The sequence below is a fragment of the Rhincodon typus genome, chromosome 14 (genome assembly GCF_021869965.1).
Source record: "Rhincodon typus isolate 14 chromosome 14, sRhiTyp1.1, whole genome shotgun sequence".
In the NCBI taxonomy this organism is placed as follows: Eukaryota; Metazoa; Chordata; class Chondrichthyes; order Orectolobiformes; family Rhincodontidae; genus Rhincodon; species Rhincodon typus.
Genome location: NC_063345.1, coordinates 23,787,572 through 23,807,050, shown reverse-complemented (window position 1 = coordinate 23,807,050; position 19,479 = coordinate 23,787,572). Strand labels below are relative to the sequence as shown.

General features: G+C 39.6%; 2 protein-coding genes across 4 annotated transcripts in view; one reads left to right on the top strand and one right to left on the bottom strand.

Moving 5' to 3' along the window:
* Positions 1-17,811, top strand: part of LOC109917128 (gap junction alpha-3 protein-like) — a 28,021-nt gene extending 10,210 nt beyond the window's left edge. For 2 of the 3 annotated variants that reach the window (XM_048604968.1, XM_048604967.1), the window contains exon 3: positions 16,355-17,811. In XM_048604968.1, the coding sequence (XP_048460925.1) occupies positions 16,371-17,447 (1,077 nt within the window). In that variant the 5' untranslated portion in view covers positions 16,355-16,370 and the 3' untranslated portion in view covers positions 17,448-17,811. Of the gene's footprint in view, positions 1-16,042; positions 16,166-16,354 lie in introns of those variants that run through there. The other variant, XM_020517266.2, reaches the window with a different exon arrangement.
* The window catches only part of LOC109914208 (zinc finger MYM-type protein 3-like), a 121,721-nt gene continuing 118,105 nt past the window's right edge, over positions 15,864-19,479 (bottom strand). Inside the window, exon 25 of the mRNA XM_048604964.1 lies at positions 15,864-16,664. Within this exon, the coding sequence (XP_048460921.1) occupies positions 16,615-16,664 (50 nt within the window). The 3' untranslated portion in view covers positions 15,864-16,614. The remainder of the gene's footprint in view (positions 16,665-19,479) is intronic.

The window sequence follows — 19,479 nt, the reverse complement described above, 5'->3', positions numbered from 1 at the left end:
TTCTGCGGGGGTTGGAGTGGGTGAGGGGGTGGAGAGGTTGAAGTGATTGATGTCTCGACGGCAGTTGGAGATGAAGAGGTCGAGGGAGTTTAGGAGGCCTAACTATTGTTCTAAAAAAAAGCTGTAAACAGCACAAGCTGCTGTCAAGGAAGCCACTTCAGCATCCAAGGAGTCTGTTTCCCGTATCCCAATTAACGGAAAGCTATAAAAAGAATTCAATGACTTGTAGAGGATATCTGTGAAGGAAGCTATTATTGTGCAGCTACCATCTTCTATTCACTGTGTGTTTCCCTATCTGACATTCAATACATTGAATTGTTCAGGTGCTATTCCTGATTAACTTTTATTTTGAAACTTATTTCCACCACCTGCAAGTTTGTCTCCAAGTCACTCACCATCCTGACTTGGAAATATGTCACTGTTCCTTCACTGTCGCTGGATCAAAATCCTGGAAGTCCCTCCCCTAAGGCATTGTGAGTCTACTTACACCACGTGAACTAACCCTTTAACAGCAGTTCAAGAAAGAAGCCCACCAACACCTTCTCCTGAGCGACTTCGGACAGTCAATAAATGCTAACCTACCAGCAGACCCCACATCCCAAGAACTAAATATCTTCAGATGTCCCCTCCTTTTCCTATTCAGCTATTATAGCACAAAGCCTCCTCCTGTTAGAAGAATGTATAGCCTTCTTTGAACAGCTGTGTTGCGTATCAGTGCAGTGTTATGGGCTGAAGCAATATTATTAGTCTAACATTAATAAAAAAAAACATAAAACACTTTACAAAAAGATTTACTTCTTGTCTATGTTTGATTTTATTTGGATGGCCACTGATTTCTTCTGTGCTCATAATTAAATGAATTTTCAAAATGAATTTCATAATGATTCCATTCGAGCGATACTTGTAACCTACAGGTGTATACAACATCTCATTTATTAATATTACATGTGCTATTGTCAAATGACTACATTAGAAAATTGGAAGATAGAAATGAGAAATAAAATACCATCTATGAAACTTATGCTATTATTCAGGTCATTGTGTAACCACCCAGGACTATTTTCATCTCACTCCTGTCTTAATGCTAATCACATCTCTCTACTACTTGGTAAATTAAGAATTAATCTATTTCCCTTTTAAGAGTTTCAGCTAATCCGCATTTATTGCAGCTCAGTTGTTTTGATATGGTAGCTGTACAATCATGTGTAGAAATCTACAAACTGGTATGAAATTTATGCAAAGCTTGTGTTTGCTTGACTTGGAATACATGCTCTCCCAATAAGAACATATCCATCCAACTCCTTGTTCTAACTCCAGATTCATCAACTGGAAATGCAGGCCTGAGTTCTTGTGGAGACTCAGTGGTCCTTTAAAAAATGATGAGTGGGACAGACATGTGGAAAGGCACACATAAATCAATATGACCATTTCAAATCAGTTCTGAGTTCAAACAGACCCAATTTTTATTGTCATAAGATACTTAACTTGTAAAGCATGAACCATGAAATTTTACAGGGGACATAAATGCTTATTAAGGGTGGCTAAGGTCTGTAGAATATCAAAGTGTGAAATTATTTAAATCCTTAGCCCTTTAAAAAGTTAGAAAAAGAAATCAACTGGTTGCCTGTTGAAGTGAGAATTGAAACAAAATCTGTTCAAGAGTAGTAATTGTTTATTGAAATTTCACGTCATGATGTCATTATTAAGGCTTGGCTACTTTCCATAACCAATAATTATCTTAGCAGGAAGTTCATTTGATTGAAAGTTAGATTGACAGATCAAAGATGTTATTAAAAGCTTTGCTGTCTTTGATTTGGGGATCAGAAATCAACATTATGTGTTTTTATAAATAATTAGGTACTTGAATGGATTTAAGAGTTTTGAATAGGCTTTTATAAATCTGACTGTTTTTTCTTTAATGTGGAAAAGGCTGTAATAGATGGTTAGACCTTAATTTTATTTCATCTCAACATGGCTCCTGAAGTTTGCCCATGATGGCTACTGCATGTGTTGGCAAAGAGCGTGTAAGGGTTGTTTGTAGTTGGTGGGTTGACATGAGTTGGCATTAAATTGGCTTAGGAGTTCTAAAAGGACAATGAGATGAATGGGAGCCATAGGCTGGCATGACATTGACGTGGAGGTGGCATGGGAAGTCGGTTCAGGATGATGTGATGTGAGAAATGAAAGTTGTAAGGCTTAAAGTTGATGGAAACAACAATGACCCAGATAATCGATACCTTTAAAAGAGCCAGCCTTGGCACTTGGCAGCCTATCGTCAGGCCTGACTCACTCCTATACCTACCTCTTCCAGAGGAAAGATCCCATCATTCGGGTGTTTCTCACAAGGCATGTGTAGTGAGCTGGGAAAATCTAGCCTTCGGAGTTTCAGCAGTAACTGCATGTTTCATTGTAGTTCACTCATTATAGACTCACAGCTCTGATGTTTGAAAGTAGGATCTCACAAAAAAGTGTTCAGGTAATGTCATCCAGTGATTCAGAATTACCTCCAACATAGGACATGGACCTTCAGCATGGAGAACCTAGGCAACGCAGCTTGTGATATGCCAAATAGAATGATGTTCTTTTTTTCCCATCTTGTATCAGATGTTCATTCATTGCTGACTGTTTAATCCTAGCCCTCATCTGATGGGCATTGGTAAAACTGTAAGTTCAACATAACACTGTCTCTCCTCCAGACTACTCAGTGGCAGGATCCTTCCTCCCTTTTTAATCACTCACCTTTTCTTGCCACAAAGCCAACTCAGAAGTTGGTCCTAGAATTTTGTCAGATTGAAAGTATGACAGGTCGAGGAGCTCGGAAGCAGAAATGAGAAGTATTTGAATGTATAAAACTTAAGCTGCATTCTAACTCCATAGCTGTTGAACAAAGATGAAAAAGACCCTTGTATGCTTTACATTTTTAAAAATTCATTCATCGAATGTGGGAATTGCTGGCTAGGCCAGCATTTATTGTCCATCCCTAACTGCCTAGAGGCCAGTTAAGAGTCAACCACATTGCTGTGGGTCTAGAGTCACATGTAGGCCAAACCAGAATGGCAGTTTTCCTCCCTAAAGGACATTCTTCTCAATATAGTTTCAAAGGACAGTACAAGGGTGAATGCTGACATCTTGTTTACAAAAGAAATCAGAATAAGTAAGGAATTAGAACTTGGCATAATGGGTAACAAATTCCTTGATCTGATTACCTGCATCCTACGGTTTTTTAAAAAGGGTAACTAAAGAGATGTTTGGTGCATAATTCCATAAATTCTAGATTGGTTTCCAAGGGGTACATGTATAGGAAAGATTTAGGGGGATATGGGCCAAATGCAGGCAAATGGGACTAGGTAAATTTAAAAAACCTGGTCAGCATGGATGAGTTGGACCCAAAGGGCCTGCTTTCATGCTGTATAAACTCTTTGTGTAACTAGAAGATAACAAACATATCCTGCTATTTAAGAAAGACAAACAAAAAAAACACAAAAAGGGGAGTACATGCCTGTTATCCTAAAATCTGGATGTGATATGGTTGGACTTTTTTATTTATTTACTCATGGGATATGGGCATTACTAGCTGGGCCAGCATTTATTGCCCAAACCCAGTTACCCTTCTTGAACCACTGCAGTTCATGCATTGCAGATAGACCCACAATGCCAATAGGGAAGGGAGTTCCAGGCTTCTGCCCAAGAAACACAGAGGAACTGTGATATATTTCCAAGTCAGGATGCTGAGTAGCTTGGAGGTGGTGGTATTCGGGAATATCTGCTGCCCTTATCCTTCTAGCTGGAAAGTGTCATGTATTTGGAAGGTGCCATCCGGAGCCTTGGTGAGTTTCAGCAGTGCATCTTGTAGATAAACATGCTGTTACTAAGTGGCAGTGGTGGAGGGAGTGAAGGTTGATGGATGTGATGCCAACCAAGCAGGCTGCTTTTCCTGGGTGGTGTCAAGCTTCTCGAGTGTTGTTGGAGCTGCATTCATCCTGATTTTGAAACCTTTGATCAGACACTGGGTTGCTTGTTGTGCTCTCCACCTGAAGTATCTTCTGCCCATCACTAGGTTCATACATTTTCATCACTGGTGTCTGGGTTACGGCAAAGTAGACTTAAATGAGTCATCTGTCATTGTGGTATTTTAATGTCTGTGCTAAAGTGACTTGCCCCATAGTGCTGCTAAAAATAGGTATATAGCTTTAAGTAGGCTTTATTTTGCCACCTTAAGGGTCTGAATTCATGATGGAACCAGAAGGTTATCCACAGGCCTTCTTGCCCTGGACATAATCAGAATGGAAAACGGAATTTGGCGGAGACAGCATCCTCAGCCTCCCATCTGATTAAAAGAGGACCCGAGAGGAAACTAGACATGGGAAAGGGCACCACCTATTCACCTATGAAGATACTAAGCAAACATCCACCGATACTGGTACTGAAATATCTGGCCTAATAAATCTTATACTTTAATAGAGAAGTGATATTCACACCAAAGAGCAGATGGAAATTATTAGAAGTGTATAGAATGAATCAATCCCTTTCAGGGTCATCCACTGACTCTAAAACAGAAGAGGACAGGAAGGGAAATGATAACAGATGTCTAGTGTTATAAAAGGAAATTAATATTGTGCTTGTGATGATTAAATGATAAAGCGTTCTAAATGTTGAAAGTGGAACATTGTGACTGAGTCATGATGGTCCTTGTGATTCTTAGCCTCATAATCTGCTCTTTGTTGCAAATGACTTGCTTTCATGTGAACAGTTCAGTATATAATTGATTTTTTGCCTTCCATGCATCAAGGCCTTAATGTTATGTCACACTTTATATATATATAAAGGGTAGCATTAGTGTACCCTGTGTATTTTCAGTGAATGAATAATTTTTGACAGATGGTAGTGAATATGTCAGTATTCTTTAAACCCATGGCAACTTAATCCTTAATATCTGTTTCCAAATGATGGTTTAATACAGAAAGTAGAATTCCAGTGTTAAAGGGACACTTTGTTTCAGGGAAATCACAGACTACTCACAATGACATACCAAATAGTTACATAAGCAAATGATATAGACCAAGTCTGTTCCCCAATATGTGCTAGTCTTAGTTGGGACAAGTGCAAAGTTGAACTAAGCGTGTCTCACTAACTGGATGGAAAATCAGTACTTAAATAAAAGCAAATACTATGGATGCTGGAAATCCAAAATAAAAACAAAAGTTCTGGAGAAACTCCACAGGTCCAGCAGCACCTGTGACAGGGAAATAGAGTAAGTATTCGGAGTCCAGTATAGCTATTCTTCAGATGTTAAAAAAAATCTAGAGGATGGTGGTTTTTGTGCTGTTAAGAGAGGGAAGGAGGAGCAAGTGAACAGATGGTGAGCATGATCAGACCAAATGACAATGCTGGCGATAATGGTGTTAAAGGAGTAATAGGTATGTAAAATAGGCGTGAAAAGGAAAAACTGGGCCTGCACTGCTGAGAACAAAGCCTAACAAGACAAAACAAAACATGGCTGGGGGTAGGTGGGAGATGTACAGTGGAGTACAGAGCTCAGACTCTGAAGTTAATATTGAGTCCTAGAGGCTATAAAGTACCTAAGCAAAAATGAGGTGTTGCTCCTTGAGCTTGCATTGAGGTTGGTTAGAACACTGTGGTAAGCCAAGGATGGAAATATTAGCATGGGAGCAAGGTGATTTATTAAAACGGCAAACAACTGGAAGTTTGGAGTCATTCCTAGAGATACAGTAGGAGTGTTCTACAAAGCACTCGCCTAGTCTGTCCACCTTTGCAGATGTAAAGGTCATTATCACTGACTTGTGTCTTTTGGTCTGGCAACCCTCATCATTGTTCCTTCTCCTCTCTGTCAACAGCATAAAAACACCATTTTCCAGCTCGTTTCAGTTCCAAAGAACAACCATACTGGATTCGAAACTCTGTTTCTCTCTCCTCAGATGCTGAGTTTCTCCAGGACTTTCTGTTCCAGTTTGGAAATCAGAGTGGTTCCTAGTCCTAAACCTTATTAAATTGCCTCTAAGACAAAGAATGTGGTATGAATGCTTGTGAGGGAAACTTGTCAGCTTTGATTGAGATGTTTTGCCACAGCCTCCCAAAAATCATTACTAATGCTCACAAATGAAGTCTGGCCAATGGGCATGGCTTCCAAGAGTAGGTTACACCCAAGCATGTGCCTATATACTTTTTAAAAAGTACCAGAAAGTGGCAAGTTCTAAGGAAGGGTCACTAGACCCGAAACGTTAACTCTGTTTTTTCCTTCACAGATGCTGCCAGATCTGCTGAGCTTTTCCAGCAACTTTGTTCTTCTTCCAAAATGTGGAAACTCAATTTATCTATGTTTAGTAACTGATGGGGAAAAAAATCATTTCACCATGAACCAACATAAATAACATTAAAATAATACAATGACATATGACTCATTTGATGCATCTTTTTCCAGTATCTGAACAAGCCGACCACGTCCAGTTTCATGAAGACACTACTTATTCTAATTTTAATAATTAGCACAATTATAGTTAACAAATCAAAATTCTGATTACATTGGACAGACAGGAAGGAAACGAACCATCATAATACATGAACATCAGCTAGCAGCAAAACGGCATAACAAACTCACCTTAATATCAATACAGTCAGACAATGAAGGCCATCAGTTTAACTGGGACAAGGTAACCATAGTAGCCCAAGCCAAACATAGACACACACAGGAATTCCTAGAGGCATGGTTCTCGACCCGTAATGCAATCAACAAACACATAGAATTGGACCCCATATACAAACCCATACAGATCAAAACCGGAAATGACACAAATCACCATAACAGACCAGACAGTATAAATTCCAAGTGGAGTAGAATAGCATCGCTTCATTGGAGGCACCATTGATGATGTCACCTAGCATGGTGATGAAACGTCTGAACGAAAACAAGCCAGCTCGGCGAGCAAGTCAAAACCTCAATTATTAAAGTGCCAGAACTAGTTATACATTAGAATTTTAAAATATATAGCGGTGACTTTATAATCCAATGACATGAAATAACATTTTAAGTTTAGCAGCAGATTTTATAACTTTGCTGCAAATGCACAAATACAGTCCAAGTTCTAAAATAAAACATTGGACCAGATTTGCTGTACTGAGAAAATGGTTGAGTGGCATGAGATACATAGATAGGCTTGATTATTTGATACAGTCAATGAGAATTGACTTGGAACATATTTTGTACAGGATGGCAGTTGGGTTAGATTGAATTTTGTAGAAAGTAACTCATGGTTTGGAGTAAGCTACATAAAGAATGAGTTGAAAGGAATTGTACAAGGACTTTGGACGTCAGCTCTTCACAATCTCTAATCATGGCATTTGTGGCTAATGTGCAGCAGAGTAAAAGAAAATATTTTCATATTTACATCAACCTACATAGGACCAGATTCTAAGGAGTGGCGATCTCAGACAGATTGTCACTCCAGCCTTTCTTTTTTACAAAAGAAGGGATATCAGGATTTCTGCAGTTCTGACAGGGGATCCTGTTGGAAACGTGGAGGTGGACTTCCATTGTGACAGGTCTCTTGTTGCAGCGAACTGTCAGAGAGAGGCAAACCATGCCCCATTTCATAGCAGCCAGCTGTCATATTCTGATATTGGAAGTTCCTGCAAGTCATGTGACAGCTGCTGTCAAACTGTAGGTACGTAATGTAAATATGGTGTTAGGGTGCTCAGAGGTTAGGCTGCCGGATGGGTATGGGGGTAGTGTGCTGGATGGGTAAGGGGTAGAGTGACAGATGGGTACGGTGCCAAATGGGAAGGGTGTAGGGTGCCATATTGCAAGGTGGGTGAGAGATGCAATGTTTAGGGTAGAAGGTGGGTCAGAGAGAATGTAGTTGTGGGGGTGGTTTCTGGTCTGCAGCAGTAGGGAGGAGGTTTTGGTTTGGGTCTAGTAGGGGTAGGGGCTCAAACTTGGTCCAGTCCAGCATGAGGGTGGCTGGTGGTCAGGTCTTCTGGAGTCTGTTGGGGCAGGCATGGGAGTGAAAGTCAGATCTGGCAGCAGGGGTCTGGATGGAGGATGTCAGGCCAGGGAGAGAAGGTGGATGATGGACCGGTAGAGACTTGAGTTGGAGAAGGTGGGAAGCATGGAGGAACGGAGTTGTGGGGGCATCAGGTCAGTATCTGAGGGTGTAAGGAGTCTGGGGGAGGCGTAATTAGGGGAGTAAGAGATAAGTAAGGGATCTGTTGAATAGTGACAAAAACAAAGTTGCTGGAAAAACCCAGCAGGTCTGGCAGCATCTGTGAAGGAAGAAACAGAGTTAACGTTTCGGGTCCAATGACCCTTCCTCAGAACTGAATCTGTTGAATAGTTACTCAGGACTTAGACTGTTAAATATATAGTCTAACTTTTCCTGACTAACTATTTTACTTAATTTCATCAGAACCCTCAAATTATCTGATTTAAATCAAGACTTTGAAGTGTTCCAGACATAGAGAAGTTGCCAACAGTTTCTGTAATTTCCCAGCCAGGCCTCAGAGTATGCTACTATGAGAACTCCCCTCTACAGTGCATTAACAACTGCCTGGCAATTGGAAAAGCTGGATCATAATTTAAGACAATTACTTTTATTCGTACCCTGAGACCTTTTGCAGAGTAGGGGAATACGCATGTTCAGTTTGATTGAGAAAATCTCCCTCTCAAAGGTAATAGATATTAACTGTTCACATTGTTAATTTTTCCCAAAATCACAACAATTGTGCAGGTCTTGATTCATACAGTAATGTACAAGAAGACAAATAGTATGTTGGCTTTTATTACAAGAGATTTTTAGTAAAGCAGTAAAGATGCCTTACTACAATTATATAGAGACTTGGTGAGATCACACCTTGAGTATACTGTGAGGTTTTGGTCTTCTTTCTTTATAATATATTTGCCATCGAGGGAGTGCAACAAAAGGTCACCAGGCTAATTCCTAAAATGTAAGGGTGGTCCTATGAGGAAAGATTAAATAGACAGGAGTTGTTGTCTTTGGACTTTAGAACTGTGGGAGGTGATCTCATTCAAACATACAAAATTGTAGAGGGCTTGACGGGGTAAATGCGAGAAGGATGTTTCCCCTGGTTGTGGTGTGTGAGGGTGGGAAAGGGGAATCTTGGACCAGAGAACAGTATGCCAACCAGTTCTCTATCTGTGCGCTTTAATTTTACAGGGAAAGCTAGCGGGCATAAGTTTAAGGTGAGAGGGGAAAGATTTAGAAGGGACCAGAGGGGCAACTTTTTCACACAGAGGCTGGTGCATATATGGAATGAGCTGCCAGTGGAAGTGGTAGAGGCTGGTGCAGTTACAACATTTAAAAGACATTTGGACAGGTACATGGATAGGAAAGGTTTAGAGGGATATGGGCCAAATGCAGGAAAATGTGACTAGTTCAGTTCAGGAAACCCAGTTGGCATGGACAAGTTAGGCCAAATGGCTTGCTTTTGTCTGACTGTATAACAGTCTCAGAACAGGGAGGTAGCCATTTGCAGACTGAGATAGGGAAGAGCTTATTTTATTTAAGGGAGTGAATCTTTGGAATTCTATGTCCCAGAGTGCTGTGGAGGCTCAGTCATCGAACATGTTCCTAAAAATCTATCAACACACTCAATTTAAGTATTTAAAAACATCACAAGTAAGGGAGTGATTCAGGAAAACTGAAGTTGAACAGCTATGATCTCATTGAATAGTGGAGAGGGTCAGAAGGACTGAATGGCCTCCTCCTCTTCCTGTTTCTTATGTCCTATCTGCTTCTTATTTTCCTGACACATCAGGCGCACATCTCAACAACTTACATTTTAAAAATACTTTTCAGTAAAAATGTGCGCTTCACAATATTCATAGCATCCAGTTCAAGGAGGCTTTAAGACTGCCATAAGTTAATTATGTTTTGTTTATCTTTAATTTTAAGTGTAATTTATTTTTCTTTCTTAAAAGTCCAATTAATAAGGTAATATGTTCATTAATATGGGATAGCAATATTCCCTTTTGCATACTTTTTTGTACAATTAAGAAAGAGCTTTTGAATATTTATCCTTTCATTCATCACAATCTAAATAAGACTGTGTTTTAACTATTTTGTTTATTTGTATAATCTGTCAATAAATTAACTAAGCCTATTCCTAACATCTTTGCTTGGTCTAGAGAATATGGTGATCAAATATATGGCAAATGGAGTATAATGAAAATGTGAATTTGTCCATTTTGTAAAGACAAATAAAACAACATAAATTGAGAGAGATTGCAGATTTCCAAGATGTGAAGGGATTTTGGTATCCTCATGCTTGTATTGTAAATGGTTAGTTGCAGGTACAGCTAGTAAATCGAAAAGCTAATAGAATGCCTTCATTTAACAAAAGGGAATTGGGCACATAGAGTACTGGTGAGACTGCATCTGGTGTACGGTGCACAGTACCGGCCGCAATATGGCCTTCCATGTAAAAAAGGATTTAAATGCATTGGCTAACGTTAGGGAAAGCATCAAACTTTTGGAAAGCATGTATAACTTTGCAAAGACGAGTAGCAAATCAGATAATTGGTCAGAATATAAAGTATGGCAGAAAATGACTGAAAGTTCATTAGGAGAAAGAAATTAGAGTATAAGAGGAAGCTAGTTATGAATGTAAAAATAGTAAGACTTTCTACGGGTATTTAAAAAGGAACAGAGTAGGTAAAGCGTGTGTTGGTCCTCTAGATTGTGTGAATAGAGTTAATAGTTGAACATATGGAGTTAGTGAAAGAAATGAAGAAATATTTTTCATCTGTCTTCACTATTAGAGGATTGAGAAAGCATTCCAGATGTAGCTGTAAATCAGGAGGTGGAAGAGAGAAAGCAATTTAGTGAAAATACAATCATTAGGAAAGCAATACTAAATAAATTGACGGAGCTGCAGGCTGAGAAATTTCCAGGTCCAAATATATTTCAACCTGGAGTCTTAACAGTCGATGTATTAGTGCTAATTTTCCCAAATTCCCTAGACTCAGAAAATATTCCATTGGACTGGGAAATAGCAATTATAACCCTTCTTTTCAAGAAGGGAGAGCCGTAGAAAAGAGGAAGCCATAGGTCAGTTAGCTTGATGTCTGTTGTGGCAGAGATTGATTTGATTAGAATCAATTATTGAAGATATTACAATTTGTGCTTTAAAAATCTCAAAATAATCAGGGAGTATCAATAGCATTTGATCCGAGAGAAGCCATATTTAACCAGTTTACTGGAGTTCTTTGAAGAAGTAACATGTGCGGTGGATGAAAGGGAGCTGCTCGATGTACTATATTTCTATTTTCAGAAGGCATTTAGTAAGGTGCTATATCAAAAGTTATTGCAGAAAGTAAAAGCTCCTGGTGTCAGAGGTAAGATATTAGCATAGATGTGATTCTAACAGGTTATTTCACCATTTCTCTCGAAATGTTTCTGATCCTAGCACTGAACTTTCTGAGGGCTCTTCCACTGTGTCGCGGGTTGGCAGGTTTCATGTGCATCTGTTTCTCATAGGACAGCATTCTTCTGTAATTACCAATGAGTTATAATCACAGCATAAAAGCAGTGTAGCGATCCTTCCTATCTATGAATAATAATTCAAAGTACCACTTTGTGTCAGCTTTAATATTCTAACCAAAAATATGAAAATATCCAAACATTGGCACGAAAGGTCATAAATGAATGTTTTTAGCCTATTTTACCTTATTACCATGTTTCTGCTCCTAATCTTTAAAGATGACTTTCTCAGATTATCACTGAAATTAATTTTGTTGTCATCTGGTTTGGATAATGTCTGCTATCTCTCTACACCGGAGGCTGTATTGTGTTGCTGTCCTATGTTTACTTCTAACAATTTCTGTGACTGCAACTCCATTGCATGACCTTTTGTACTTTAATATTTAAAAATTGTACAGTTTACATAATTACTTTTAAATCATAGAATCCCTACAGTGTGAAAGCAGGCCATTCAGCCCATTGAGTCCTCACTGACCCTCTGAACACACCCCACCCAGACCCAACCCCCACCCTCAACCCTATCCCTGTAGCCCTGCATTTCCCCTATCTAATCCACTTCGCCTGCACATCCCTGGACACTATGGGCAATTTAGCATGTCCAATCCACCTAACCTGCACATCTTTAGACTGTGGGAGGAAGCCAGAGTACCAGAGGAAACCCACGCAGATACAGGGAAAACGTTCAAACTCGACACAGATGGTCACCTCAGGCTGGAATCAAACCTGGGTTCCTGGTGCTGAGGCAGCAGTGCTAACCACTGAACCATCATGCCATCCCATTAAAACTTGATTAAACAGGGTACTTTCGACAACAATTATGTGGTGGAATCTGTGCTACCCTTCGCATTTATTCACAGTAACGGGGACTTAGATGTGCAATTATAAACATACACACAGTTGAAACTTTGCTCTTTACCCTGTAATACATGGTTAACGTGTAGGTAATTAGCCACCGTCTATGAAGACCATAGGCATCTCTCTCCATACGAGAATGGCAAGCAGATATTTTACTTGACAGGCACTACTCTGCATCAAGGAGTATGAGACAAGGAGGCAGGTCTCCATGAACTACCAAAGCAAGTGCAGGGACTGAGCTACTGTTGCTGTGGTCATTGTGTACCACAGTCTAGTCATCTAAGCTAACTGACCCCGACACTATGTAAATCACAAGGTAAAATAGGACACAGGTCACCAATTCACCTCATGCCCACTTTATGGAATGTGTTCGTCCATTGTAGAGAATACCTAGATACAAATGCTGTCCAAAACAGGCTAGCATATTGTTTAGTTACATCTGATACTATGGTTTCATCTTTTAAAAATAATTTCTTATTTATTTGTTATAAATGTTCTGTACACTAATAAATCCAACCATTTCATTTCTAAGTGGAATTACATAAAGGAGGAAAACTAATTAGTGTTATTTTTCAGACATGGATTCCTTCCTACCTTAGAGTCATTACCCTTTACCATTACCCTTTAACCTTTAACAGGGTTGTTTAAATTACAGCTTTGGTATCATTTGTGACTCTTTCAATGGTTAAACTTTGCTCCACAAACCCAGTGGCTCCATTTTATTTCTGCTTATAACTTTTACTTACTGGTTGACCTATTTGAATTTCATGAATCTGGACAGTTAAAAAATATCTGTTACTCTCACTGCTGCCTCATTAGTATGGAGGTACTAAATCAGACAAAGATTTATTAGCACCAACAGCTTGAGCTACATGCAAATAAAAGAGACATTGGCTATATATAATGCTGAAATCTGTGAATCTCCACGCTGCAGACGTTAATAAGCCCGACAAGCCAAATACTTATCACTAATGGACAGCAATAAATTGACAAAGATTTCATCCGGGGACTGTTATTTTTCTTCATGTTTAGCTTGAGATTTACAGAAAGTGAAGGTTTGTGGCTTCTTTATAAAATAACATCTCCAAACATTTTCATAAAGGCTTTGTTGTAAAATTTAAGATTAGAATACTAATGGTCATGTGTTGCAACAAATAGTGCTTCACACTACATAATAGCATAAGAAAGCATAGAATAAGAAGGTTTTTTGTTTTAGCTTTTCTCACAAAATAAATACAATTGGTTAAAATCAGTTAAAGTGTAAATGATCCTTGGGAACCGAGACTTGAATTCGATGGCCTGAATGGCCTTTCATTTTTTTTTGAAGCAGTTTATGGAAGGAGTGAGCTCAATGTCTTGAATGGCTGCAGCCTCTGGTCATACCTAGTATAGGCAAGAAGATATTACAAAACTGAAAGTTATTTGTTCAAATGGGAAGGAAAACTTTCAAGATAGTGGCAGGCTCAGCATTCATTTGACATTGGCAACAGTGGCTCCAATCCTAAAATTCAAGCAAGTACATAATTAAATATAGACACTCTCAGCCACTCGTGAAGTTCACACATCCTTTTGTTTAAGGATCAACGAGAAAATTAACATATCAGTTGTTTCATCTTTCTATTTCACCATGGACAACAGGGATATAAAAACTCAATGAATGTTATCAACACCAAATGATTCACATAGACCTTTCATTGTGTTGTTATCATTTCTCATCCCAAACACAAAGATCCTTAGCTGTCTCAAAAACATAGGGTGTGAAACACATAACAGGTTGTTTACTATAGATAACAAGGTGTGGAGCTGGATGAACACAGCAGGCCAGGCAGCATCAGAGGAGCAGGAAAGCTGATGTTTCGGGTCTGGACCCTTAGACTTCTTGTTATCTCAGACTCCAGCATCGGCAGTTCCTACTATCTCTGAGGTCGTTTACTAGTCTAACACACAACTGTATTTGGAAAAGGATTGTGGACTTGTAACAAGTCAAGCAAACAAATAAGCTTGCTATGTTTTCAGCCTCATTTTAAAAATAACAGCAGAATCTGTGCTAAGACAGAAAGCCCATCCTAGGGTAATTGAACCAGTTGGAAGCTTATTATGCAGCTAAGTTAATAAATAACTGTACCTTGAAAGTGGGGGAAGAAAAAGATTTTCCCTCAACCTGTTCCAAGTTCAAGAGCTGATATCCTGGCAATTCAACCGGAGGATGCCTCATAACTTCCTGAGAATCATCTGTTTTACAAGACCTTCACTTCAGCTAAAGCATCAATTCATCTAAGGATCTACAGGCCAGCTATGAAAGCAACAAAAATGGTTTCAAACTGTATTTTTTTCTTTAAGTTTATCTTTGTGTGATTGCATGTGCATTTTCGTGTATGTGTGTGTGCATAAGTCATCACGTTTTAAACATGGCCACGTGTGTGACAATAAATAATCTTTATTATTATTAAATTCACAAAAGCTTACTGTTAGTCATTTGAATTTGAACCAAATTATTTGATAAGAAAACACAATAAATTTGCACATAAATGGACAGCAATAGACTGTATAAACTCTGTTGTGATACTATAAAAATGGACAGAACATTGTAATCGTTACTTAATTTCTCTAATTTACAAATTTTGTCATCTAAACATAGTGATTTTGACACAGCCAGTATGGCTAGATTTTAAACGCTAATGGCACGTAAGACATCAGTAAATGTTTTATGTCAGAAGTATGGTAATACCAGTATGATTGGAAAGCGGAAGGGATATCCATAATATGCAACATAGAAACAACAAATATAAGAATAATTGTGCAGCTGCTGTGAATTTAATCAGGTCCATTCCATACCACCTCATTGCTCTCTTCTAACTACACATCACTCCACTGCATACTGTACTTCTGTTTCTTTATGCTGTTGTTATTGTTATTTCAGCCATGATGCTATTTTCCTTTTGAACTCCTTTTCTAAACACTTCCATTGGTAGCATCTGTCTAGTGCTTTTAAAAAAATACATCTCATCAACCATGAATTAACTTTTCTGTCCCCATTTCCCCCTCTTGGCAGCAGTGACTGCAACCGCAAACTGGAGACAAAATTGTATTTTGCTCATTGCAATCACGTATTGGGAACCACGCAATGAAGGGAGTCATGTAGAATTAAAAGCCGAGAATAGTGAAAACATTCAGCATCTCACTGGAGACAACTTCACCATTCCTGAATCCTCTGCGTGGGAGATAGGTGGGCTTGTAAAATGCCCAGCCCCAATCAGTAATTGGGCAATTTAAATAATTAAAGGTAATTTTCCTGCACCATTGGCAAACTGCTGATGGCAAAGCCACGCCCTCACTGCAAAGATTGTCCAACAGCTGCCTCCAAGTAGCTTCCTGGGGTAGAGGATTAGGGCTCCATTGTTCAAGGAGGGGACCATCAGTGACCAAAGTCCTGACTGTTTGGCCCAACAAAAAGAATGACTTTCCCTCACTCCTGTGAGGGTGGCTCAAAGTGGAATCACCCTGGTGACTTCCTTGCTGACATTCAGTGGCATTGCTGAGGCTACAGAGTTTCCAGTCTCTAATTGGACCAGTAACATGGGAGGGCTGCCAGCTGTTTTTTAACTGGCTACCTTCTCCACAAATCTGCCACCTTGTGATTGCTTCCCCCTTATAATTTTGCAGAGTTAGCCTCACATCCAAACTGAAGCCTGCTGGCCAGTCAAAACATTCCCTGGGTTTCAGAGCGTTTGCCCTTCTGGGAAGATTCTGTCCAATGTTAAAGGTCAATGACCTTTCATCAAAACCAATTATAACTGGTAAGTTTGTTTCTTGTTTGGTGTGCAGAGTATGTTCCCCTTTTGAGAAAGGACCTACCAATTCAGGCATAAATGCTGTGAGAAATAATGTAATCCAAAGAAAACTGAGATGGTATGCCAAACATACTAACTTCTGTTTTTTTTCTTCCCCTCTCTCCACCCTCCCACCCCCCAATTTTCTCTGTTAAGCTAAACACAGGAAAGAATGGGAGACTGGAGTATCTTGCAGAACCTGTTGGAAAGTGCTCAGCAACACTCCACTGTGGTAGGGAAGGTGTGGTTAACGTGTCTCTTCATCTTCCGCATTCTGGTGCTGGGGACAGCCACCGATAAAGTGTGGGGAGATGAGCAGTCCTTCTTCACCTGTGACACCAATCAGCCTGGCTGTCAGAATGTCTGCTATGACAGGATCTTCCCCATCTCCCACATCCGCTTCTGGGTGCTGCAGATCATCTTTGTGTCCACCCCGACTCTGGTCTACCTGGGCCATATCTTCCACCTGGTGCGAATGGAGGAGAAACGGAAGCAGAAAGAAAAAGAGAAGCTGAGCATATATCTGGACGGAGACAAGGAGGCATTGACACAGAATGCAGAGAACGTTAAATGCTCCTTGCTGGATGAACAGGGCAAAATTAGAATGCAAGGAGCTCTTCTCCGTACATATTTGTTCAACATTATTTTCAAAACCATTTTTGAAATTGGCTTTATTTTAGCCCAATATTACCTCTACGGCTTTGAGCTGAAACCTCTCTACAAGTGTAACTACCAACCTTGTACTAACCCCGTTGACTGCTATATCTCCCGTCCAACTGAAAAGACCATTTTCATCATATTCATGCTGGTCATGGCTTGCCTTTCACTAGTTTTGAACCTAATTGAAGTATGTCATCTGGGAGTGAAGAAATATAGAGACAGGGTCAAGGAAAGTCATGTCTCAAAGGCCACCTGTAAGCAAAATGGGGGTCTCTCGCTTGCAGGAATGCGGCCCTCTGCACCTAGTTACCAATACCTTTCCAACCACAATGGGCCACAGCTGTATAAGATGGCGTCAAGGTTCAGTGTCTCTCCCTTGACAGAAACAAATTCTGTGACCCAGCCTTACAATGGCAATATGGCAACAAAGCAAAACCAAGACAACTTTGCCATGATGGATGACAAACAGGAGAGACATGAGGAGACAAGCTCACTTCCCAGTAGCCATGTTTCTGTGACCAACAAACGGAAGAATAGTGACACAAGCAAGCAAAGCAATCGAACCAGATCTGATGATCTAGCAATCTGAGTTTCTGGCTGCTTAAGTGATGAACTGCTGACTAAAGAAATCATTCCACTTGAATTTCAAAAGAAAAGCTCCCCCTAAAATTTGAATCTAGCCATCAATGGGAAAACTGTCAAAGTGCCAAATTGACCAACATGACAAAGTAGATACATAGCTCTTATATCAACACCAGAATAAGGTGTCAGTTATGTTTGATTTATATGCATTGCATTGTTGACGTCATTTGCTTCTTCCATATAAAAACACCAGTGTCAGTACAAAGGGAGCAAAATTGCTCTTTGAAAATATTGAAGTTTCAGAAATCCCCTGTTCCCTTATTTTATAAGTTGGAAAGTCCGATATTCTCCCTGTTTTCATTAACAGAGACGCTCAGTTCATATGGAATTCAAAGAACTAAACTTTATTTAAAATTCCTATGAATCCTGAAACGTTTATAGGGTTATCGTCATCATCAAAAAGGGTTTGTGAAATTTCCTTTCTGTAAGCAACTGGAATTTGTCATTTTTGTAACAATTAAATCATTAATTAATTAATCAATCAATCACATTAATGTACTGAAAGTTTTGGCATGATTTCCATGATCATATATACATAGGTGGAAAACAAAATGATTGCCAAAATGTTTCCAATAAAGATTGTGCCTCCTTGAATGCATAAATTGTGAAAATGTTCAAGAATAGAAGAAGCCATTTGACCTAATAACCCCTTTTGATAGATACACCCTCCCTTCCTCTTAAAAACTTGATTAGCTTCTTTCTTCAAATTCAAATCTTATTGGGCCAGATCTTTTAGTCAATAGTGAATAAACAGCAGGTGTCATTGATTATACTTAAATTTGACCAAAGACTCACTGGCATGTGGCTCTTATGGCATTGTTGCAGTGTTCTTACTAGTCTGGGATCAAGCCCTACTTGCTGAGAAGTATATCATGACATCTCTGAATTGTTTAATCATGAGGAGAAAAGTAGACTCTCTATGGGATTTTGCACTGATGCATCTGGTGTTTAGAAAGCAGCACAGTGGATCAGGAGTTAGCACTGCTGCCTCACAGTGCCAGGGACCTGGGTTTGATTCCACCCTCGGGCAACTGTCTCTGTGGAGTTTTCACGTTCTTCCCCATGTCTGCGTGGGTTTCTGCCACGTGCTCAAGTTTCCTCCCATAATCCAAAGCTGTTCAGGTTGGGTGGATTGGTTGTGCTAAATTGCCCATAGTGTTCAGGGATCTGTAGATTAGATGTGTTAGCTATGGGAAATGCAGGGTTACATGGAAAGGGTAGGGGGTTATGTCTAGGTGGGATGCTCTTTGGAGGGTCAGTGTGGACTTGTTGGGCCGAAGGGCCTGTTTCCACACTGTAGGGATTCTGTGATAACTATTTTGATAGAGCCTTCTCCAGTGGATCTGGAATTTGCATAAATGAGGCAAACAACTATTATCTCCTTAACTAATCGGAAGCATGCAGTGACAAAACTAGGAGCTGTCAGAAAATGAAATAAAATGAAGGAAAGGCAATTCAGATTAAAAGAGAGAAATTAAAAAAAACTGGGAGTATAATCATTTAAAAACTTCCTTTTTAATTTTATCAGTGTCCCAATATTTTTTTTAAAATGGGACTCCATGTTAGTAAAAGTGAATTTTCAGGGCCAGAGAAGTTGTTTGATAATAATTGAGAATGACTAAGTCATTAGACATCGTTATAAAGTTTTTGAGAAGATTTGTAGCTCAGGTTAGGAGGAGGTTGTAGACTTGCTCGCCAAGCCAGTTTGGTTGCAGACGTTTTGTCACCCTGCTAGGTAACATCGTCAGTGCACATCCAGTGAAGCATTGGTATTCTGTCCCGTTTGTTATTTATATTCCTCGGTTTGCTGGGGTGGTTGGCGTCACTTCCAGTTCTGTTTTTCAGTGGTTTGTATATTGGGTCCAGTTAAATGTGTTTGTTGGTGGAGTTCTGGTTGGAATGCCAGGCCTCCAGGAATTCCCTGGCATGTCTCTGTTTGGTTCATGCTATTATGGATGTGTTGTCCCAGTCAAATTTGT